Raw genomic sequence first — 25,853 nt, forward strand, 5'->3', positions numbered from 1 at the left:
TTTCCTCTCCTTCACTCAAATTAACAAAATGTATACTCAAATACTGCAGTCACTTAGCTAATTTGGTTATAATGACTGTAGGACTAGACATTTTTACATGTCAAACTATCTTTTTTCTGAGCTTTCAATCTTTCATATCTTTTGTCAAACAATGATGTTCTAGAAATGAAGTAATTGTTTGAGAGAAGATAAGGACTGTTTTAATTTGATCATTTTCACCTAGATGAGATGAGGTCTAAATCTTTTTCAGCACATTTGTGACCAAGACTTTGTTTTTACTGGCCTCCGTTTCGTTTTGCTTTTTTATACCATGTAATTTGTCCCTTTTATTTTTTGATCATCAAGGACCACCTCAAGAAAGAACTTAATGAAGTTGAGTTTCTCTTTTGAAATATGGAAGACAAGCCTCCCCAGTTTCCTTCTTATCAGGGCTGGTTGCTGTGTCTGAGTTTCACACAGTCACAAGTGGACAGCTCAATAGTACTACAGTCTTTGCAGTCAGAGGATGATGTGTTTTTACACAACTATAATGGGATATTTCTGCAGGTATTTGTCCATTCGCTGCACATCATATTTACTTGCTCTGAAGCATTTCCTGCAGTAGCTTCAATTTCTACATTTCCTACCTCCCAGGCAGCCATTTAAGTCAGCATTTTAGCCAAAGACACATTGTCACTGTGGTAAAGCCAAACTCGTAATGGTGCTTCATTCAAAGATAATAGACGGCAAAACACCAACAAACTAACTGGAAATCAGATGTGCAATTTAGACCATGGCAAATACTTTTGTCCAATGGTAGATTATAGACATAACACACCGATCTGCAGATAAGCTTGAGGTATACCCATTATATTGTCTGATGAATGGCCATTGTTTCATTTATGGTGTTAACTCTGAAATATCAATAAGAATTGCCCTCAGAAATTCACCACAGGGTTCTAAAGTCAATGACAATGTCCTGTAGTTAAGAAGTTTCTTTTAACTAACTTCATTTCAGATGTTGAAGCATTCCTGAATCCACCAAAGTAGATTACTAAACATTAATTGCTCTCAGTTGCACAACCTTTGACAAATACACTAACACTAAAAGTTGCCTTGGGGTATTCAACACCTCAGTCCCACCCATCCCTCTGTGCACCAATCAGGACACTGTGCCCCAGATGGCAGCCGAGGTGCTGAAAGCAATCATACACCCTCAGTACATTACTGACACTACTAGCTTCTACCTATAAAGAATAGCTGCATAGATGAGCTATAGATGTTAGACTAAAATAAAAAGTTATGGTCCTCAGTGTACCCATATGCTGGCTGATTCATGTGACTTAACCATTTCATTAAGAAATATAGAGAACTGTTCTACCTTATTATTGAAAAAATACTGCAACCTGTCTCAGGTAAGAAATAATAATAATCAAAAAACCAATAAAAAATAAAATTCTGAATGGCACCTCAGTCCTCTTTTCCTTTTGTTCTATACAACATTTAGATGTGCTGAAATATCATCACACACTTATAAATAAATGCTTTGAATAACATTGAGGAATGAAAATGAAAATGAAAATGAAGGAATAATATATATAAAAAAAACAAAACAATGCTAATAATGACCATACAAATAATAATAACAATAATAATAACAATAATAATATATTACATTTGATTATAAAAAGTTACTGATCATCTAGTGGTACTATATATTATAAAAAGCAGTTTTCAATAATGCTGCAGCAATGTTTTACTCCACAAGTAAAAAAAAAAAAAAAGAACATCTGGTTGATGGAAAAACTACTGAGGATGTTTTGTTCATGATTCACCAGATAGAAAACTTCCTTAATAAAGACTTGACAAATGGCACCAGAAGGGTATTTTGTGTTTTATTTGCAGTGAATGAAGTTGTTGAATATGATTTTGTTTTGGGGTAGGCTATTTGTTCTGTTTCTGTTCAGTTAAAGGGGTTATTTATACGATTTATTTGCTGCTGAACGAGGTTTCCTGCCAGCATAAGGCCGTAGCGATTGCTGAGCGACAAGAGCGTCACCATTATTATCATTTTATTTTAGGAGATTATAGCACTTACTTTGAGTAGTGTTATATATTCAGGACAGATTAGAAGATACAGTGAGTTGCATTTTGATAGGGATGGGATGGAGTAACTGGTTAGTGAGCTAATTTTAGAAGATGTGATGTGATGTGATAGACATCTCCTCTACTATTGAGGTGATATCTATAGAGTTAACATTTGGCTTAAGAGCCTATTGCTTCATAGTGTTCAAATCATCTTCTTATTAAGAAGCAGAACAAGATGCTTCAGTTGTTATTGTTGATAATCACCCACCCATCTATATCATTTATCCATGCACAGGTGTTGCTGGAGCCCAAGTAAATCACAAGGCTCACATATTAAGACAAACAACCATTCATACTAACATACAGGTGTACTATGTAATTAAGAGTTACCCAGAACCTTCTCACTGAGGTGACAGTGCTAACCACTGCACCATTGTACCATCCTTGAGCCACACATGAGCCAAGCCTATTTCTTCAAACAACTAATGACATCTGACTATATTCCACATGCTTCTTTTTGCTAATCAGCCTCATTTAAAGTTGAGTAGCATTTCTGACTTTACAAATATTATATTGAATTAATTTAATATTGAATTAATCTTACTCAAATGACAGTATTTTTGCCATCCATATGCTTGAATGGGGAATGAGGTGATATATATCTTGTGTGATATATTGAGTCAGCCAGTTGGGGGATTTAACATCTGAACAATTACAGACAGTCTGGTCGTTTTATTGTGTGTAGGGTACTGGAGGGTCCCTGTCATGACTAGATTTGCACATCTGATGTGTCTCTATGTAGGAAGGCTGGTGAAATGCTATTTACGTGCCACTGAAGTAAGACAACAAGTCTTCTTTTAAGCCCCTCTGTAACAGGGACACAGTTCTGTTGGGAAAAACTCTAAGCAGACATTTCATCTGTTCCATGGCTGTCCTCTGTGATGAAAGAACAAATTAATATACCACAGAGAACATTTTAACATTTTATACATTTCAGATTTAAGATAAAGAAAAATACTACCTACTCATGTAGACTGTCTTTTTCACTATCCTGAACACAGCAAAACTTCATACGACTAAATAAATAATGATAACTAACTGGTCTGATGCATAAATAATACATTTTAATGAAATTTAAATGACCTTCAATGAAAGGTGGATTACAAACTCAGACCTCATCTCATCAGGATCCTTAATGTTGTCTGGATTTTCAACACCAGTGTGGAAATGCCATCAACAAGCAAATTCAGATGATTCAATGTGGCTGCAATGCTTGAAAATGTTTTTAGAAGTGGTCACACCTGTGTAGCCTATGTTCACAGTCATGAAATGGATCATACAAAATCAAAGGACCATAATGATGCTGCTCCTGGTTTTTTTTTCCTTAATATAATTTTTTTGAGCTTGCCAGTCCTGCTGCTCATTTTAAAGAGCCCTCATCGTCTTTTGGATTGATTTCCATCCTTTCAGGCAAATTGTACTTACAGTTCCTTTCTGTGAAAATCACATTTGTAGAGACTTGTTATTAAAAGTCTTTCTAGATCAAAGTTATAAATCCAGCCCACAATGGTCATTTCCTTCCATATATAGAGCACACAGAGCTGTCTGCTAAGAGCTCTGTGTGCAAAAAAAAAAAAAAAAATCTTTTTTTTTTTTTTTCAATTCCTCTATGGTTTCAATTATGAGAATAAACAAGGCAGATTTTAATGTTGAATCAGGCAGTTTTTAAAAAAGATTTATGATCCAAAGTCACACAGATGCAGATGATGCTGTTTCCAGTTCTATTAGTACAGAAGGTCTAGGAAGGTGCCACTTAAACTCTTATCTGTTATATTATTTCATATTCATTTGATTTTTCAATCTGACATGTTCATTTTCCATTTTTGTTTGTTCGGAACAGTCGGTAATGACTGACTTTTCAGTCTCTGTGATGATGAAGGTGATGATGATGGCTGTGTCTAATGAAGAATCTCTGTTTAAGAGCTTTTACTTATTTCTTCTTCGATATCTGATTTGAATTTCTAGGATTTGGATGTATAGAACCAATTTCAAATCTTGCAGTAAATAAATAATTAACTGGAAGGGAGGAAATCAATCTGAGAAATGAAGGGTGACAAAAAACAGCACTAATTTCATCTAATTTATATTTAACAGGCTAAAAATTACAAAACCCATTTTAAGCCTAATAATTCCTTTGCCTTAATCTTTCTTTCCTCTCCTTTCTTTCCTCTTTTGACACAGACCAGACAACAGACCATTTAACTAACCATTTAATTTAGGATTTGCTGTAAAATAAGATTTTCTCTCTTTAAACCAAATTTGGGTCCAGTCTGGCAGCATTGGATGTTATGCAGCTCTACTACTTGCTCTGAAGGAGAAGGAGAACGAGCATAAAAGTAGTGCTGAATGTGTATCACAGAACAGGCTGATGAGTTTGAGCCCCATGCCACAGGTTTGCACAGATTGTTTCACCTTTCATCCCTGCAGTCGTTGTACAGAGATGTTACCTTTCCATTCCGTCTATCCTGGGATCTTTTTCCCAACTGCTGTAACACCACATAGAGCGTGAGCTTGAATGCTAATATTTGAAACTGTGTTATAATGAATTTGCAGCCTCATTCCTCCAAGCCCTTGTTCTCATGCACAAACTTCCTCTGAAGATCAATTTACCATCTCTGCCTTCACTCTGTGACTCCCTCAGGCTTTTTTCCTCTCATCATGGAAAGATAAAGGCCTGTATATAACATTGTAGCAACATGGGGTGAAATACAAAGTGTTCTTCAAGCTTATTTTTTCTTCAGCTAATTGACAAATATTAATATTAATTTTCTGCACAGGCATTTGGTCACATACATTAAATTAGACTCCCTCTCTTAAACTCACATATTCAGCATATTTGCAAAGACACTGGCTGACTATAAAAGACCTCCATTTAGCAGATCACTTTAACTGTCTGAGAAGACAATTTCATGGCTCAAGAACATACTAATTTTGAGTTTCTTCACTTTTTTCTTTCACAAAGAAGCTCTCCTTTTTCATTTATTTATCTTTTTGCAAGGAGTAGAGGATTTCAAAGAGAGAAAAAAAAAATTAAATAGCTTTCCTGCTGCTGACACTAATCTTCTTGTTTGAACAAATAGAGAGCTGTATGCTCCCATCATCCTGGCTGACCTCATGTTACAATGGTCACCGAAATCCTGCAGGTTTCATTCTGGTTTTAAACACCTGCTCATAATAAAACTAAATATGTCACAAAAACTCTCCAATGTGATGATCAACTTTCAATGTAGGCTTTAGCTTTTCAGTTTTCATGCTGGTTTGTGACACTTGAATTATATTTCTAGTTTGAATACCTGGTTTGAAGGAGAAAAAGTACAGTCCTGAAAGGACAGCAGATGTAAAAATATACATTGTGGCATATGCATTATTTGCTTTTTTCCCCTTCTTATTTTTCTGTAAAAATGGAACCACCTGTAGTCAACTCAAAGTGAAGCTGGTGGGTTTTGCACAGAGGTACAATCTCATGAAAATAAATATGGATCCATCAAAAACAGGAGGCTCAACTACAACACACTCATCTTCAGTCAAACTCATACTGAAACTGCACTAAGTGAAAAAATAAGTAACAAATATATATTAAAAAAATTATAATAATAATAACAATTATTATTATTATTATTATTATTATTCACTCTGTTGTTACAACACCTCATTCACAAATGACAGCAATGCATCAGAATTAATCTCTTTACATCAAAACTGGCGTAAGTATTTTCTCAATAAAACAATATGAAGTTTCCAATCAATTTAGTCAGAAGCCTTGATGAAAGATTGCTCTTTTCAATTTAACTAATAAACTACCTTGTGATGATGACCTTATTATGTCATTGCTAATCCTGTGCCTCCAGAATGCAATCATTTTTTGTGACCAGACAAGTACCAAGCACAGTTTTCATGTCAGCACTTTTGATGCTGTAACCTGCAGGGGGTATCCACACACTAACTGCGATATGCACAGTGAAATGAGATGACTTGCGATCACACTGAAACCAGATTTCTTTTGACATTACTTCCATAGCAGCCCACTGCTTTTGACTGAATTCTAGTCCATGTTTTGGACTCAGACGGAGTAAAAAAAAAAAAAAAAAGACGTTTTAAAGATTACAATAAACTTTCAAAGATTGGAATTGGAAAGGATTGGAATTTGGCAACAGCACAAGTCCTTGTAGGTAAAGGACAGTAAAGGCTTGGTCAAGAGCAGCAACAGATTGTGGGAGTCCATAGTGGTTTCTTTACAGTCCTTTAAGACTACAGTAAACTGGATGCAGATTAAGACCATCCGAACCATTCCAGCAGATTCTAATGTGTTTCTGTTGAGCTAGAATATATATTTAAAAAATCCTTTTTATATTAAATTTTTAACAACCTAATTCTGTAAAGGTGGGAGGGTTATGGATCGTATTTGATTCGTCCATTCAATCTACCATTTATTTATTTCCGGGTGGAGGGGGTGCTGGAGCCAATCCCAGCTCACACTGGGCGGGAGTGCCGTACACCAGTGCACAGGTCGCCAGTCCATCACAGGGTCAACACATAGAGCTGAACAACCACTCACACTCAGATCTGTTGGCATTTTAGAGTAACTAATCTAGATACACGTCTTTGGATGCTGGGAGGAAACTGGAGTACCCAGAGAAAAACCAGGCAAGTTGGGGAGAACGTGCAAACTCACACAGAAAGGCCGCAGGCCCAGGAAACAAACCGACAACCTTCTTGCTGTGAGGCAACAGCTCTAACCACTCTTCCACCATGCTGCCCCTAGTGTGATTCAAAAGAGGGAAGAAACTGAAACTCTGAGGAAAAATAACAGCAGTGGGCATCACATAACAACACCATAACAGGTGTCTTTGGATTCAGGTGAAGAAAACAAAACAACAGAAAAAGAAGCTGTGGGAAAGCTTTGGTGGCCAAGGGTTCATTTTAAATTTCTTAGTGCAGGCTCATGTATAATTTTCAAACTACATACCACCAACCTGTCTGGGGGCGTCGGGGGGGGACTAATCATCCAACAGTAACCATGAAAATTAAGTGAGGTACAGTCAGAGTAACCTAGTGGAGGACTCAGTGGAGGAGGATGCTAATAAATACCACAAAGAAGAGAAACAACAAGGCTCTTTTGACATTGTCTTCTGTTTTTGTGATATTCCTGTTTCATAGTGTCGAGGCGCTGGGTATTGGGTGTTTCTAGTTTCATGTTTGAGGTTGTCGGGTCTAAAGGGGGTTCAGTTTGAATTCCTAAAGAAGCCCCACAACCCTTGTCCTGTTCTTTGAGTTGTTGGTGTGCTGCTGTAATGTGTATCCTCTGTTTAACTGTCCAATCCATGATCCAAGAAGCAGACACCGGCCAAGATCTCACAAACTCAACGCAGCACAGAGGTTGCTTCCACAAAGGAGTCTTCAGACTCAGACTGGCATGTTGCTGCCCTCAGTGAATGGACCGCAGCTGACATCAAGGCTTGAAGAGTGGTTCTTGACTGGACCGTGGCTAGAGCTGGACTGGACCAGGGGTCTGGTTAGAAAGCAGATCCAGTAATAGCATTGAGCTGCTTCATCAGACCCTCTAAACTGGCCATCTGCTCTGAGAGGTCGTCTTGCTCATAAATCTGTAAGAGAAAAAGTAGAAATCATGTAGACTGTGAAGCAGAAAGTCAGAGGTCTGAGGTGACATGACAGCGGGCCTCTCATCAAAGTGTTGATGTCACTGGTCTGCAGTTGTTTCAAAGCAATTAAATACTTTGTGATCACCATGTAATGGCATATTTTGTCTAGCTATACAAACTGTCTTCTCTGAGTGGATCTGCCTCTGTCTGTGTGAGTGTGTGTGTGTGTGTGTGCCAGTGACCGTAAAGTGGACATCTCATATGCTTTCACATGTTATATTGAGCTTAGCTTTCATGTAGAGTTTGCCCTGCAAACTAAAAAAAACAAACAAACAAATAAACAAACAAACAAAAAAAAACTATCTTCTCTTTAGCAGTGTGGTAAAATGCGTAATATTTACTGAGAAAAATGGTGACATGTTTGATACTTATTTTACCCATTGTATATATATTTCGAAAGGTGACACTGACTACTGACATGAAACTTTCACCAGATGTCAGTAACAACCCATGCAACCCACACATGCAAACATATCAAACCTTAGATGTCCATAAATGATATGTGATAAAATGGAATGACAAACGGAAAAAGTATTGAACACATGAAATGGAGGGACAAAGAGGCACCAACAGTAAAGGCAACAGCTGAAATCTATCAAAAGAAAACAATAATGCCTGGTTTATGGTCCTGCGTTAACTCAACGCCATACTTACAACGTTGGCGTGATGTCACCACCATAATGTTAAGAGATGGCGCTCCTTTCCTGAATGGATATAGTCGTCTCTAATTGATTATTTCTTTAGCTTCTGACTTTTACGGTCACAGTGAACAATGGCGAGAGAGAGAATCTTGTTGGAGTTGTTGGCTGTCGAAGAAAGTATCCATACATCTACATCACAACAGAAGATGAATCTGGAAAAATATGGTACCTGAAATGCGTTGCTACCAAGCAAACCAATCACAGCCCTCTCGGGAGGTGCACGTCAGGCTATGCCAGGGGCTACGACGAGCCTCCCTACACTACGACATAGGTACGGCATTGATTTAATGCAGGACCATAAACCAGGCTCAAGTAACACACTCCACAGCCAAAACTCCATGTAATTAAAGAAATTATGAATGGAAAAATGTACAGAGACATTCTTGATTAAAAATCTGCTGCCCTCTACCAGGATGATGATGAAATGAGGGTAGGCATTTTCAGCAAGACAATGATCCCAAAAACACAGCCAAGGAAACTCTCACTTGGTTTCAGAGAAAGAAAACAAAGCTGCTAGAATGGCCTAGCCAAGTGTGTTCGACACTTTTCCCTGTCATTCCAGTTTTATTAGACATAACTTAATTTATGGACATCTAGGGTTTGGTTTGTTTGCATTTGTGGGTTGCATTGGTCGTTACCGACATCTGGTGAAAATTTCATTTCAGATACCCAAAGTGCTGTGACATTGGAAAACCCTTACTCTGCTTGTAATGCATTTGTGGTTTGTCTATATCCTCATTCATCCAGGTCATAGACAAATCAATTTCCTTTTTTTTTTTTTTTTTTTTTTTTTTTTTTTTAAATATAATTCAATTTGTTGGCTGGATATGACTAAGACGTTTTGCCTGTCAGACTGATGAAGCCCCTTGGATAAGAGGTGAAACGTTGTCTTACACAAGTCGCGTTGCATACGATTCAATTTGTTGGTTGGACATGCATTAATGGTATTAATCCAGTCAATGAACAGTCAGAATTAATTAGAAAACTTAGTCATCATTATAAACCATACATTGTCAAAGGTTTAGGAGTTGTAAAAATTACCTTGAATAAAGTATGTTAAAGTTAGATTCCATCTAACTATCAGTGTGCAGCTCTATTGGCTGTAAAAAGAAGTTGGACTATGTCACAGTTCATGTGACTTATTACTTCACAAAATGTTTCTTCACTGAGTTTCTCAAACTTTTCAATACAGCGTGCTGAAAAATTTTGAAGTAATGGCCCCATTTAAAGGGGATAAATCATAGAGCATGTCTGCTGTGGGAGTGATAGAATGTAACACAACACAGCAACCTGCCTGATATCCAAGACCAAATACCGATCAGGTCAAATCCAATGTTCACTCATCAGCTCCCCATTCTGCTCAGCTCATGATTTTCTTTATGCTTTCAAAAATCCATACTAGTGACATCCAAACTACAAACTGGAGACTCCAAAAAAAAACATTTGTCAAACAAATAATGACATCCTGGTGGACTGACAGTAACAATAAATCCAATCCTCCAACAGTCTTTACTTATCTATGTAAACCACCACCCAAATGACTGACTTTTTAGCTTCCCCCTTCCTGCTTTGCCTCATCACCACAGTGCACCCCTGTTCCTCCCACCACAGCGCCCCCTACAGTCCCTCTGCCATCACTGTCCCCTCCTGCTGCTGCGACTCACTCATTCATCTTCTATCGCTTCTCCATTTCTGAGTTGTGGAGATCTGGAGCCCACCCAGCCTCACACTGGGTCACCCTGGACAGGTTGACAGTACATTGGTTCTTTCACACACTGAGGAAAGCCAATTGAGTCCATACGGTGTCACATTGGTAGTTTCCCCTTATGTATCAATAATGTATTGGCTTATGGGCTGTGTATACAACATTCATTATATTGGCCACTGAAGAGAAATACACAACCCTAGTTGGGACAGACAAGTGGAGAATGACTTGTTATATCTTTACTGCTGCTAAAAAGCACTCCCTCCAGAGACATGAACCTGCTAATCTAGATAATCCAAATTTAAAAGGCAGATCTTATTCTTGTCTAGTTAAAGCTCTTAACCTGACCAGAGAGTTATGTTGGATTTTCTTACGATGTGTTTTTAGCCTCAGGACAGCTCTCCCTCCAGTCATGTATAGATTTTTATATTGCCTTCATTTAAACATCGATCATAGTATGGCACAACAGCAGGGGTAGCTTTGGTCCTGGAGATGGAGAGAGGTCTCTCACCCCTGACTCCTTCAGTCTAAATTTTGAGGAGCAAGATTTAAAAAGGGATATGTGAACATGCACGTGAATCTGCACGTCAGTAAATAAAATGTGAATGTAGGATCAACCGTCAGCTAACAAATTGCTCCACCCTTTTTATCAATCAATGGGTCACTATGATTTTATTATTATTTTTTTTTGTTGTTACCAGCTGCCTTTATCTCATTATCAGTTAAAAAATATTAGTTTTCTCAACACTTTGTATACAGTAAATAACATATATGCCATATAAGTGTGAGTCAGTGCTGAAGTATCTTGACACTGCATTCTGTGGAATGACAATCAGGGGGTGACACCACTAGTTGGAAAAAGAAATCAATTTCTTGAAGTCTATGTGAAAAGGGTCCTTCTTCTCATGTGATTTATTAGCTCAGTTTTCCTAATGGGTTCATGATCTCAGTCTTTTGTTTTAAGACGTCTACACCAACCCGCATGAATACTATTTGCCGTCTGACACTATTTTATGTTTTAAATTTTAAACTCTCTCGTGGCTTTTCAACAGATAACCGAGGGTTCTCTTAAATGGCAGAAGTTTAAAGTTGCCATTTGTGTGTGTGTGTGTGTGTGTAGTCTGTTGGTCTGACAGTTTTCTGAATGAGACCTATTAAATCTCATAGATGTCACAAACCGCCAGGTTTTGTCCTAATTCTATGGAGAAAGCCTTCTATAAAAAAACCCATCATCATATATAAAGAACCAAAAAACCTCAGTGATCTGATCTCAGTTGTAGACACAACATCAGAGTCTCTAAACATTGTGACTTCGGAGACCAAAAATTTTTATCCATCCATCCATCCGTCTTCTACTGCTTTTCCATTTATGGGTTGGGGGGTGTGCTGGAGCTAAGCCCAATTCACTCTGAGTGAGGGCGGGTTACACCCCGGACAGGTCTTAATGTTTTATTAATACAAAAAAAAAATATATATATCATACAATCCAGCCAACTGCCCAATTGCCCCAGTGATAAACCTGTCCTTGTTGATAATTCAATAAAGAATATGAAGAGCAGAAACTAGTCTTGATGAATGACTGAGTATTAAATGATAGTCTTATGTTCCATTTAAACTAGAAACAATATTTTGACTTCAGAAAAATTATTACTCTTTTAAAATGCCACTTTTCTTCCCAAGGAGATATAGAAGGACTTCACTGAGGCTATAAATGTAATTTAAAGTACATTGGAATTTTAATGCTGTCATTAATGTGCACTTTCTGTTGCACTGTAAGAAGAATACTGAAGTATGATCTTGAGTAAATAGAGTGCAGAGAGTAGTGACTGGACTGAAGGGATTGGCAGCGAGTGAGCTGATGGCAGTAGTGGCGTGTTGTTTGCAAATTATCCGACTCTGAAGGGAACAACAGGAGCTGGCTCTTGTTTTTTTTTTTTTTTTTCACCTCTTGTTTCTGTTAGCCATGCATGATTGGTCAAGATGTGTGGTGGCGTCTGTGCGCCCATGTTGAGCAGCAGGGGGAAGGGAGAGGTTACACACACACACACACACACACACTGCAGTGAGCACACAAACAGGAGGGAGACAAGAGAGAGAAAGAAAGTTTAGTGTCCTACTGACAGAGACAACAAGCCGAAAGGTGAGGGGGCCCTTTTCAGGAAAGAAGTGCAGATTTTAATTTATATTCTGTTGTGATTCTTTACTGATAACTGTCCATGTTGTTTCAGTGAAAGTTTATTAAAGACCCCCTAACCCAAAATTTGAGTTTTTCTAATTATTAACATGTCTATGTAGTGTTTGGGTTCTGATACAAGACATTTCAGCTGCAAAGTCTGTAATACACGCCATAACTGAGCAGTTTAGATTTGAAAATGCAGTTTCAAAACCAGATCTGAAAAAGATGGATTCAGTTTTTCAGTTCCTCCGTTGGATTTCATATGTCACAAATCCTAGCAACCAATCCCGTGGATTTTCTTTCCCAGTTCATTTACATAATATATGCAAAGACTGGAATGCGGGAGCAACATAAAACAGCCAGCGATGGCGAACGCTTGCTCTGTGTTTGGGTGTGGAGAGGCTAATCGTGAAATCAGCCTTCATCTTTTACCAAAGGATAGAAATGGTTGCAATTTATTTGGAATGATGTCGCTGAAAACATTCCAGCTAAAACGTGGGTCTGCAGCAAGCATTTTGAGGACAGCTGCTTCTTGAACCTGGCGCAAAAACGGATGGGTTTCGCCACGAAGCTCATCTTGAAGCATGATGCTTTTTCCGAGCGTACTTCCTGGGGTTGCGACAGCGCACTGCTGTTACCAAGCAACCCAGATCAGGTGTTGGCGGTGGGTGGGCGCAAGTCTGATGCATTTGCATACACATGAATATTCACATAACCTGGATTTTTCAGAGGGACAAATAATGGACATACTTTTAGTCTCTTTGAGAGCTTTTTTTTAAACTGTTTTTTTTTGTGGGAAAGCAATCAAAAAATAGTCATAGCAGAGCAATTTTAAGCATTTTACATTTTTCAGTTAGGGGGTCTTTAATGATATACATTCATTCAGAGATTGGAGCTTTTTTCTAATTGTGTTGGATATTTTGGTTTTTGTGTTTTATAATTTATTATTTGTAGCATTAAGCTGCAAGTTCAGTTTGTTCAATATATAGATATAGCCATATAAATAATGTATATTCAATACATTGTCATATAAATCCCAAAAATAATTTTACACATAATTGTTCATTATTTTTTTAATAAATCAATAATAATAATAAAAAAAAAAAAAAAAAAAAACTAAGGAGCCACTTTGGAGCCAGAAGAGCTGAGTCTCTAATAAGAGCTGGAATTCCCATCACTGGATGGCAGTGATTGGGGGGGAAAGGGTCTGGTACAGTCTGCGATGTAAATTAGAAATGTTTTGCTCTTTAAAGAAAAGCAAAAATCATCAGAACAAAGATGATTTTTGTTGATAACAATCTTGAATGTATGGGAAACCAGAGAGTTTTTCTTTATGAAGATGTAGATTACTCCTCCAACACTTCAGGTTGCCATTCAAAATAATATTAAATATGATGATTTTTGTTTCACTTCATGTGCATTTTTCTTACCTTTAGGCACTACATATTGTAACATATATCCATCTCAAAGATCTATAGTGATATGAATCTCCTCAAATCAAAACTGACACATCTTACTTCAAAAGTGGGAACCATTCCTTAAATTCAAAAGACTTTTGTCTGCATGTTACCCTTGGAACATTGGAAATTCCAAGGGCAGGTGGGTCTGGGTGGTGACAGAGGCAATTCGAGGGTATTTCAAAACAACGCATCAAGGAGCCCAACTGCTGATTGCTGACATTTTCCTTCACTGAAATGAATAGCTAGTGTGCAGCTGAATTTGAAAAAAAAAAAAAAATTGCAGTTTTTACAGATTCACAGCTTGGAGTTGATAGGCACAGACAGGAGAAAGAAAATAACACATCTTCAACAGTTCTGCCTTAAGAACATATTAAAAGCACTGTTGTAGTGTATGCAATTCACCATGTGTTTTACAGTCAATTAACTAGCTGTGTGTGTGTGTGTGTGTGAGAGAGAGAGAGAGATGGATAAGCCAGGGGGCTGATGGAAATGGACTAGATCAATTACAGAGATAGTACAAAAGATGAAGAGAAAGATCTGCTGACCTTTAACATCCCCCCTCTCTCCTGTCGACTATCTTGCCATCTATTTTTCTCCACTGCTCCTCACCATTTCACTGCTTCACCATGATTTTCTTTTTCTCCTCATATCCTGTGTATCTGTGTCCTTTTCTCTTTCATTCTCACTTCTGCATCTTCTCTCTTTTTTGTATTATCTTTTCTCTTAATTTCTCTCCATCCTTTCTCCTAATGAAGCATTTCTCTCCTGTTGCTAGGGCAACAGGACCTGATTATACAATTTTCTTTTTCGTCTTCCTCACTCATTCTCCCCCCACGATTTCATCTCCTTTTCTCCACCTGTGTCCTCCCTCTCTGTCCCTCTTGAAGAATCCTTCCTTTCCTGTTGCCGTGGTGATGCCTCTTCCTGTCCTATTGTCATTGAGTCACATATCAATATTTAAAAAGTCCTGACGTCCAGCATCCCTCTGCGTCATCTTCTGTCATTCATCTTTGCCTCTCCTCCCCCACATTCCCCTCCCTAGCTTCTTCACGTCTGCCCTCTCCATCTATTCCTCCTCACTCCCTCTGTTTTCCCTGCAATTTATTAATTCTCCACCCTCGTTTCTTCCTCTAGCATCTGCTTTCCTCCTGTTATTTTCCCTAATCTTTCTATCTCAACCTCTCCTTTATGGGTTTCTCAACTCCTCTTCCTCTGGCTACATCTTTGTGTTTCATCACCTTCTCACAATCCTTCTTATCCTTTCTGCCTCTGCTCATTTCTCTCTTCCATTTTTTCTCCCTTATCCCCCACTGTCTTCTCATACCCCTCATTTCCTATATCTATTCCTATATCCATCCTTGTCATATTTATTCCTACTTCCCTTCTGTTTCTTCTCCATCTTATGTGCTACATTCTACCTCTCCCACTCCCTTTGTTATCTCAATGTCTCATGCAACCCCTTTACATCTTCTCATCCTCCTTTTTTTTTTTTTTCTTCCACTCGTCTCATCTCTTCATTCTCTGCTTTCTCCTCTTTCCTTCATCTGCTCGGTTTTATTGTGTATGTTTGTGTCTACACGTGCGGAGTGTATACTTTCCTCAGACTATTGTTTCTATCCATTTCTATTTTCTGAATCAGTTTTTTTATATATTTTAATATTTTTTTTATATTTTTTATATGTAAGATTGTTTTTTTGTTTTTTTATATGTAAGAACTACACCTCCTCCTCATGCTGAGCTGAAAACTACACTCAACTCCTCAATGTGATGTACTGCAGTTAAGGTGATGTACTGGCTGATAAGTGGCAAGAAATACAGGACGACAAGAACTACAGAACTCTCTGGATATAAATATACTACTGCATACTACTACTGCTACTAGGTAACAAGAATAATACAGGTTTTCTTTTTTGTGATATTTTTCTCCAGTGTTTAATTGTATTCAGCCACATGGTTTTGCATGCAGAATTTTATAAAATTTTAATATGGATTTTAATACAGTATGCTCACTCTCTGACTTTTTAGCAAACAGGTTAACGGGTAACTCCAAACTGTCCAAAAAGATGCATGTGTAGATTGATTGGTGTCTCCCAATTGCCCATTTGTAAGAGAGTGAACGTGTGCGATTGTTGGTCTTTGGACTTACATTGGCAGCTGAATCCTCAACAGATTTTGTTCCTCCCTCCTCTGGTAAGTCTGGTGCTGTTGGGACAGAGACTGGCAGCAGAGGAGATCGAGCCTTACCAGCCTGACCCAAGGAGGCTGTCTTCACCTGGGGCTTTGGGAGGCTTGCACCTTGGAAAGAGAGGAAAAGTTCTGGTATTACATTACATTTTAGACAAATGGCTTGACTATTTGACACCTCTGTTGTCATTTCTAGCATTAATGATCTCACTAGTGACTTCATCAATCATTTTACAGGATATTATTACCAGTAAACTCTAATCTCTAAATGGTAGAGGGAAGGATATGATTGATGAGGAAGTATATAAATTATGTGGTTGACTAAACAATGATTCTACACAATGAATTTAGATAAAGAATAATGAAGAGTAGTAATTTGTACTTCTACAATATATAATAATCAAATAGTTTTGTTTCCAAAAAACAGATACAATTCAGGAAGTCAAATTTAAGGATTATTGAGAACACTGAACATGGGACATTGAAGATGAAGGACTTGATTTTCTTTCCACTGGTCTGATTCCTTGCACAGTCGCTGAATGTCTGAACACATCCCAAGGCTCCCATGCTCACATTTCCCGCATTGTCTTCCTGCACAACATTTTTGAACTTCCTGATCAATAAAATCCATTCTGCTTCTTGGAAAAAAACAACAACCTGGAACTATCTTGACCACAGCAGAGACTAAACACAAGAAACATATTTTGAATATTAAACTGCTTTAACTTCAACAATCCCCACAATGCCTCAGAAATGTTGTAGTGATTTTTTATTTTTTTTTTCTTAGCATCTAAGACTAAATTAGTTTATTGCCAGGTCTGGCCAACCATTTGAACAATCAACTGGTGATTTTATTTTTAGACCAGCCACCTCTACATGCAGTTGAAATACCTTCATGTAGAAAGAACAATGTTGGATTGACATTACGGATTCCCATGCTGTTAGCTGAGAGTTGCCAGATTACAGGAGAGAAATCTCCTATTGGCAATCTTTCGTTCTTTATCACAACAGCTAGCATTCTGAAGGAAGCACACAAAAGTGGAAACCCGTAATGATCAAGTCCCTATGAAGTATAAGAAGTAGAAGAAGTATAAGAAAGGGGTACCAGCTGTGTGAGCTTCTTTTTCCACAGCCTTAAAAAAATAATAAAATTATGTTCCAAGACAATAATTTTAAAATGCTTTAGATTTTTTGTTTAGTTTTTTTTAATCAATAAACATTGTATAGAACATATGCTTATTCAAGACAGCATGTTAACTGTTAAGTCCCACACTCTGCTTTCCTACAAAAGACATTGAGAAAGTCCACTTGAGGTTCCTCACAAAAAAAAAAAACAAAAAAAAAAAAAAACAATGCTGCACTACAAACTCCTGATGAATTACAAAATCAACTCCTCTACATAGGTAAAAGTCCTCTTCTGTTGTTGCACACTGGAAAAATTATCTGAATACAATATGCTGTGATTGCCTATAATTTCATTGAGAATGATATAATTCTCTATTTCTTTGTTGTAATTAAGTGACAGAGTTTTCTAGATTGCAATATTGCTCATATGGTCACATACCATGCTATGTGGCTTAAGTGACTCAAGTTTTCACTTTAAGTAAATCATATGGTCAGCTTTGACATTACTTAGTTGTGAGAAAATTTGTGTCAGGAGTGCAGCACCATCGACTTTAGTTAGATAACGGCTCCTTAAAAGGATTCAGTCAGTTGTCAGTCAGACGTTCATGATACAAATACATTCACTCATTCACTCAGTAACCAGCTACAAAACATAAAACTAATAAGCTGAAATAGGCTGAAATAGTACAGAGCTAGAGCAAAGGGTCACACATTCATAGTAGATAAAACCATGAAAGAGTTTCACAGTGCCTACTCCACCCTCAGGGGTTTTTGTCAGAGAAAGGTGTCTCTGTGTGTATTTTGTGGTGCTCTGGTTGTTTGACTGCTCAGAGTCGTTGCTATATTTACCAGACAAGCTGCAGTGGATGACACACTACTGTTTTTCTGGGGTATGAAGGGGGTGTGGCTATTGATCTGGAGGGCAGATTGAGGTAAATACAGTTAAAGATGAAGAGAGTCTTTGAAGCAAAAGTATCTCAAGAGGGAAACAGCTGGCATCTAATCAACTTCACACGGCACTCTGCTGGTTCTTTGTCAGCCTGCTTTATATCCTTTTTTTCTTTGTCTGTCTGGCTGTCTGCTTTAGGTCTGCCTGGTTATGCATCTCTCTACGGCAGTCTGCCCAAGCAATTCAAGGTGTTCTCGGGTGAAATGTATGATCAAACCAATTTTTGGTAAACAGGGGATATAAATTATTTTGGGGGGCTTGGGCCAGCCTGTTTAAAAAAAGATGGATGTGATAAGAATAATTTAGTGCCACGGGCTTCGGCACAGAGGCACTACTTAATTTTCTCCATACTTATTATTTATCGTTCCTGTTCAAACTTGGCCCTCCAAAAAGTAGAACAAGAAGCACACTGAAGCTACAACTCATGGTATTTCTGCCATAATCACAATAAACTGGAAGCCACTGAGCCTTTTCACAACAAAATGAACCGTTTCACAATAAAATGACAGAAGACTAAATCCTTAAATTATTCAGACCTTCAAATAATGATAAAATAATGTAAATAACAATCCCAATAACAATTTTCGGCGCGTAACTCGTCCCGCAGCTTTGAGAAAAGCCCAACAATGTATACATCAAAATGTGCGGATCGATTGGGAATGGTGTGCTATCTTTTTCAGTGTTGCGATTCCAATTTCCCCAAAGTTATTCCCAGAAAACCGGCCAAAATGAATTGGACCTAACCTTTTTTCTCAGTCATCTTGCTCTCTCATACCTGCATGTAGAAATGTCATTCAAACTTTAAAACGGAGGAAAACTTGTCCTTTTCCCAAAACACCAAACTGTTTCCACATAAAAAGTAAGTAAAGTGAGTGAGAGAAACATGAAAAAATAACCATCATTTTCATTTTAAACTCAAGCTCACGGCTAAACTTTAAAAAGGAGACAAAGAATTTTTCATCAAAATGTAGACATCGGTGTTGGGATTCATAAAATGTGATTTTGAGAGGTGAGCTCTGTACAAAATTTAAACCGTGGGGGGGCAGATCGACAGCAACATCTATGTCTGTCCCAATTGAACATAATGTAATCCTACGTTGTTTTTTTTTTTTTTCAAAACAATTTCACTCTGTCTTCGTACTGTGCTTACTCGCTCATTTGAAGGAGTTTTTGATTCAAATAAAGACTGTCAGAATCTACAGACTCTTCTGTCTCTCACTGTGTTTTCACTTTTCAGACAGGAGCTACAGTTTGCTCACAATTTGCAGTTGAGCCGGACCTGGTCAGAAGCCGCTTTCGGGAGACTTTTGGGGAGAGTTCGACTGCTGAACAGAGCAAATTCTCAAATCACCGTGGCAACTGCAGGTCCTTCAGCTGTGCTCTGCGTGAAGCTGTTGGTATTGCATCAAACCCACCGCTCTTTGGAGCCACACTGCTTCGTCATACTTTGTCACAGAAACGCAGTTCAAAGTTTTAATGGGCCACAAAACTCTGTTGGTGACAACAGGCTTGATGATAGCTACTACGCTTACTACACAATCACAATTCAAGTGTGATGCCCGTCTCACCTCATTTCTGATGAAAATTTTTGTTTCCCATGTGTGTGTATTGCATGGAATGTTGGTGGCTTAGAGTGGAGGAATCTTCAGTTAGAGTGCGACAGTGAGGCAATGATTATCGAAAAAAACATTTGAAAATCAGCCTCACGGACATATAGTTTGAGGTATACATGTCATTTTCTCCAAAGTAGTAGAGATCCTTGTCCTCTCTTAAAAAATGTCTTTACTTTAACAGTCAGACAAACGTTCAGCAGACTCATTTATTCACTCTCATTCTCTGCATATTCTCATTCATCCAGGTCATAGTCATATCTGTCAAACAACTGAATCGAACGCAATGAGTTCTCGTAACCAAAATGTGATCAGGTTAACTTTTGAACACAGGATGGTACATGGGTTACTTGTCTACGTAACAGACCCTGTGGCACTTTCCCTAGAATTTTCTAGTTAGATTTATATCCTTCAATTTTGTGCAACCAATTAGGTTTGGGTTGGCAGTTCACAATCCTGAGTAAATAATGATTGAGTACACCTTAAATCAGAGATGTGCACAGACATTGTGACCATCTTTTGCTTTACAAAAAGGGAAAAAGCTCATTCTGATTTTAGGTATCACCTGTTAGCATGTATATGATTTAAGTCAATTCTGGCGATTTGACAAACCACAAATAAACTTTAAATTTGTAAATAGTTTTACATTCTAAACATTGCTGAAATAACAGAAACAGCATACTATCTGTGCAAGTTAATATATTATTCTTTATACAGTTTATTTTAACAAATTTTAGTGCTGGAGCCAATCCCAGGTCACACTGGGTGAGGGCGGTGTACAGTACACCCTGGACAGGTCACTAGTGCATTGCAGGGCCAACGACCAACAACCACTCACACTCAGACCTACGGACAATTTAGAGTCACCAGTTCACCTGAACATGCATTGACTGTGGCAGGAAAGAGTACCCGGACAAAACCCACACAAGCAAAAGGAGAATGTACATACTCCACACAGAAAGGCCCCAGGCCAGGAACCAAACCCACTACCTTCTTGCTGTAAGGCAACAACCATAACCCTATGCCACCATGCTGCCTTTGAGGAAACAACAACAAATTACTGTGTTTACATGGTCTTTAGTATCCCGTTTTTGATTGGGTTTTTGATGTATCCCATTTTTGTGTTTGTGCATGTAAACACCGTATTGTGAATTCAGAAACCGGGTTATGTTCTTTTTCCGGCTTTGAGAAACCCGGCTTTGTCACCTGGAGAACACCGATAGAAGCAGGGATACTGGAGCACGTATACGCCATATCCCAGTTTCTGCTGGCTGAGCACCGTCTGCGCAAGCGCCAGAGTGCCACACTAAATATACAATCAACATGGCGGCAAGGGTATTTAAAAAGGCTAAGCCCGCTAGAAGCTACAGAGGTTATTTTACAGTTCCCGCTCAATCTGTTGTGCAGTATAAGATGTAACATGCCTAGTATGCACTGATCATAAAATGAGTTACTGGTTCTCATCAGGTATACAGGGATAGGAATAACTGGGTTTCTATATGTTCCATGTAAACATCATATCCCGGTTATGCTCAAAACCGGGATATGATGAACTAAAGACCATGTAAATATAGTAACTGATACTAAGGTGACATCTATCATTTACATCTTGTCACAGTACACCTACTTGTCACCTGCTGCCTCACCACCTCATCAGTCACAATCTCCTGCACCTGCTCTCCCCAGCTGAAGCACCTGTCTTCTCAGCAGCCAGCCAGTATTTTAACAGTCCAGATCATCACAGACACTGCCAGATTGTCGTTGCTTCATGCACTATTCTCCAGCACTCTTTCCCAAACTGATCTCAACTCTGCCTTTCCCTGGCCACGTCTCTTTGTCTCTGACCAGGAAATCTGAGCCGGGGTTAGGGTTAGGGCTCTCCTGGGCGGAATTGCCTGCTCCCTCTTTTGCAACTGTATTATCGCTGTCTGTCACTCCAGAGAATGGGGTTCATATGCTGGCAGGGAGACTGAGAACATTCTTCTGGATTGTTACTCAGTTGCTACGAATATGAATACATTTTTTTTTTTTTTTTTAATTTTTTTTTTTATTTACGGTCCTGCTGTTGTGCTGCTCTTGGTTCCTGCCTAAACCTGTGACACATCTGGTTTTTGGTTGAAAATGAATCACACCCTGAATGAGCAGCTCAACACATCACACAGCTTCATACTGAGCATAAAATCTTTTGTGTAGCATGATTCAACACTCGCACTTCAGGTAATGTGACAAAGCTAAAGAATCATCCTGATATATCCAGCTATCTGCAATAGCAAAAAGACAGTAATGTGGTGTAACAGCGATATGATGCAGATGTGACAAACTGGTGCTTCATATTCAGTATGTAGAGTATGGCGTATGGAGAAATGCATATTCACAAAGCATCCCACATGCTATACGTGATGTTACTAATCATTTCCAAAACTGACCCCGTGCCCTCACAACGGCTTAGCATCAATGTGTGTCAGAGCTGGTGTATGCACACTCTGATAGGTGCTTTGATGATTTTGACCCAGAAGCAGCTGTTCTAGGCCCCACCCATCTCCGATAGTGTCACACAGAGGTATGTGTGTCAATTAAAAAGTAACACAAATTTCAGTTATATTGCTTTGAATTCAATTGATCTAATTTCATGTATCGTATTTATTAATAGAACAGCTAAATTAATACATTTTAATACTCAGTCAAAATGGGCAAACTGGCTGTTGCCCAGGCAACAATGGCCTGTACCTAGGCACGTCCTTGTCAGAGATTGTAAATCATCTCCCACTCTTTAGTGAGAGTCATTATATGTGCTGAATTCTATTTTAACCCTCCTGTCATACTCGGGTCAAATCTGATCGATTTACAACTTAAAATACACTAACAAATATTGTGTTTTACATCTGATTGCCACAAGTCCTTATGATATCCTCCACACTATGCACTTGAACATATAAAAGTGATGATCACCTCTTTCATTGAATTTTGAGTGTTTTAATCAATCTTGTTACACTTGTGGTGTTCCCGGTCAAAAGTGACCACCGTAGGAAATGAATGGGTATCCAGACTACATTCATCCATCAGACAGAAAACATCCCCATACACACCACCCCAACTCACTCACTCACTCACTCACACACACATTTCAGACTTGTTCAAACAATGTCTTTTGCGGGTACACATCTCTTTCCCGCACTTATGTGCCGATCCTCCCATGTGAACCAACTTCCCGATGAAACAATGTATCATATCTTCACACAGACTAGACAGGTTTCTGTTATGTGAACCCATCTCTGTCCCCATGCTTTTGTGCCTATTGCCCACGTGAACCACACCTTCCAGACTAATCAATGTATCATCCTCACACAGACCCCATATATATAGCATGATGTTTGCCTTGCACTCCTTTTACTCTGAGCACAATGAGTAGGCCACTGACCAAGCGGTTCTCTGTTGAAGAGGTTCTGGTCCAGCTTTTTGGACATGATGAAGAGGGTACTGAAATTGAACCAGAGATAGAGGAGGATGTCTCGGAAGTGGAAGACAACCTAGATTTTGATCCAGACTTTGAGGAGACTGACCAGTCAACAGATGTAGAGGGAGAGGCACGTGAAGAACAGGCACCTGAGGAGACATTGCAGTCCAAGAGTGGACACTTGCTCTGGTCTTCATCCCCCCAGGACAGAGGAAGTAGAGCAAGAGTGGAAAACATCAAAAAGATGACGCCAGGGCCAACACATTATGTGACATCTCGTGGATCAAGTCCAGCTTCCAACTCTTTTTACCAGAGTCCATTGAGGGAATTATACTCAAGATGACAAACCTGGAGGGGAAGAGTGTGTTTGGGGACACCTGGAGAAAAATCGACCTGGTAGACCTCCAAGCATACATACGTCTGTTGATTTTAGCTGGAGTATATCGCTCAAACAATGAGGTTACAAAAAGTCTGTGGGATGCAGAGTCTGGGAGACCTATATTCCGGGCCACTATGTCCTTACAATAATTTCATGTCCTTTCAAGAATTATTCGATTTGATAACAGAGATACACGACCCGTCCACTGGTGAAATGACAAACTGGCTGCCATCAGGAACATTCGGGACAGGTGGGTGGAGCGCCTACCAGTTATGTACAATCCAGGCCCTGACGTGACAGTTGATGAGTGCCTGCTTCCTTTCAGAGGTCGCTGTTCCTTCAAGGTGTACATTCCAAGCAAACCAGGGAAATATGAAATAAAGATCTGTGCAGCATTGGTGACTCCTCTTATTCAAAGGTGCCAGCACATTCCCCGCACACCAGCCTCTGCCAGTCTGGTTAGGAGTGTGCAAGCCCCAGCCCCAGCCACTGCCCTGGCTGCTCTCCCCCAACAAGGACATTGGCAGAAAAGGAAGCGCTGTGAGCGCTGTGCCCCTAGAGACAACAAAACAAGCCTAAGATGCTGCAAATGTGATGCCTATGTTTGCAAGGCCCACTCTGCCCTGAGTGTCACATGCCACTCATGTGCATGAATTCACATGCACACACACGACTTCATGTTGAGTTTTGTATTTGGTTTTCCATTTAGTTTTTACATTACATGTTCATTTTGTAATACATTTTCAGTGCCTATTTGTATTTTCACTGCATTTATTTTATGTCTAACTCTATAAATTCATGTTAAACACTACTTTGAGACATTGTTCACAGCTAAAGAATGTTGAATAAAAATTTGGTGGTGAAAAATGGTTTTTGTGCTAATTTAAGAGCAGTTAAAACAGACCGGTCAATTTTGACTGGGAACACTAAAGTAAGGGGCGGGAGGTGAACACGACCGGAGGGTTAAAATATCACTACTTCTTACTTGATTTATTACCTCAGTAAACACTTTCTGAGTTTATAGTCTCAGTCTCTATTTCCAAGTCTTCTTCAATGCAATGCATGATATAATTCTTTGAATCACTTTGATACCATGTGACTGACAGACTTTAACAACCACAATAACCAGTTTACAAACCAATGGGTGACATCACATTGGTACACCTGGTAGAAACATGACATATGATTATCTATTAAATTATTACAAAAGTATGATAAATATTTTTTATTGTTTAGTAACCTTCCCTTATCATTCATTCAAGTCCTATGTTGGTAGGTAGTAGGTGAAAATGGTGTCATGTTGTTAATTCTTCATTTGTTGTTGTTTATTTTCTTCCTTATGTATAGATCTATATTTTTACTTTATCTGGAAGAAGTGGCCCTCAACCACTGAACTGAATAATATCACCAGGAGAAAGTGTGCACACCTCTTAAGTCACAGTTCGGCAATTAAGTTATCAGTGTAAACTCCCCACGTAGCAGAGTTGTGTAGTGGTGGAATCAGGGAGTGGCATATCACATTTTATTGTTACAATAATTGTTACATAAATATAACCATTGTATAATAAGATAATTAGTGCTACTACTGATTATTCTATACCAACCAATCTGAAACAAAGATTGAAGATTAAAGAATGAAGAACCAGACAACAATATAGTGTTATTAACATGAGACATTTTTTTTTTAATTTAGGCCAGCAGACTACTTAGATAGCAATTATAGCAGATTAGTGATTAATTATCAGCAGAAAATGAACACAAGTGGCAATTTGTGATGTCACCCATTTTTCAAATTTGGGTGGCCATGGTCATCATTGTTTTTCGAAACCAGAGGAAACCAAAATTTGTGGAGTAAGTGGAGCTGAAAAGGAGTAAGGGCAGATCTGACCTCCTCTGTGCATTCCCCTGCAGGTCATCATTTCTGGTACAGTCTTTCACAATATGCTTTATGATTTGTTTTCCTCCAAATCCAAATTTCCAAAGGCCCATTCAAGCTGTGTGGTGACACACAGAAGTCAGCTCAGAAGTCTCAGTTGTTTCGTTTCTATTATAATTTTATAAGTGTTGAGGTTTTTCTGAATAAACCTTGTAATTCTTGTCAGTTCATCTCGTGATACTTTTGGACTGATGATGGATGCACTTGAACAAGGTCAGAACCTGATGCTTGTAGGGACTGTGATTTTTGTTGCCTCCACTAAAGAAGCTGTGATCATTTTAAACTCACAGCAAAAGCAGCGTGTGGTTGTTCAAAGGCAAAGCCCTTCTAATTGGCAACTATGGATTCAGTATTTCAGAATCGCTGTGAAACCCTCAATGGATTGTG

The 25,853-nt window shown here is 38.7% G+C and overlaps 1 protein-coding gene across 1 annotated transcript in view; it reads right to left on the minus strand.

Annotated features, from left to right (window-relative positions):
* Nucleotides 1-7,640: 7,640 nt before the first annotated feature.
* dcc (DCC netrin 1 receptor) overlaps nt 7,641-25,853 on the minus strand; it is a 193,744-nt gene continuing 175,531 nt past the window's right edge. Inside the window, exons 28-29 of the mRNA XM_029516393.1 lie at nt 15,976-16,124; nt 7,641-7,730 (exon numbers count right to left, since the gene is read on the minus strand). Coding sequence (XP_029372253.1) covers nt 7,641-7,730; nt 15,976-16,124 — 239 coding nt within the window. The remainder of the gene's footprint in view (nt 7,731-15,975; nt 16,125-25,853) is intronic.

The sequence above is a fragment of the Echeneis naucrates genome, chromosome 12 (assembly GCF_900963305.1).
Source record: "Echeneis naucrates chromosome 12, fEcheNa1.1, whole genome shotgun sequence".
NCBI classification, from domain to species: Eukaryota; Metazoa; Chordata; class Actinopteri; order Carangiformes; family Echeneidae; genus Echeneis; species Echeneis naucrates.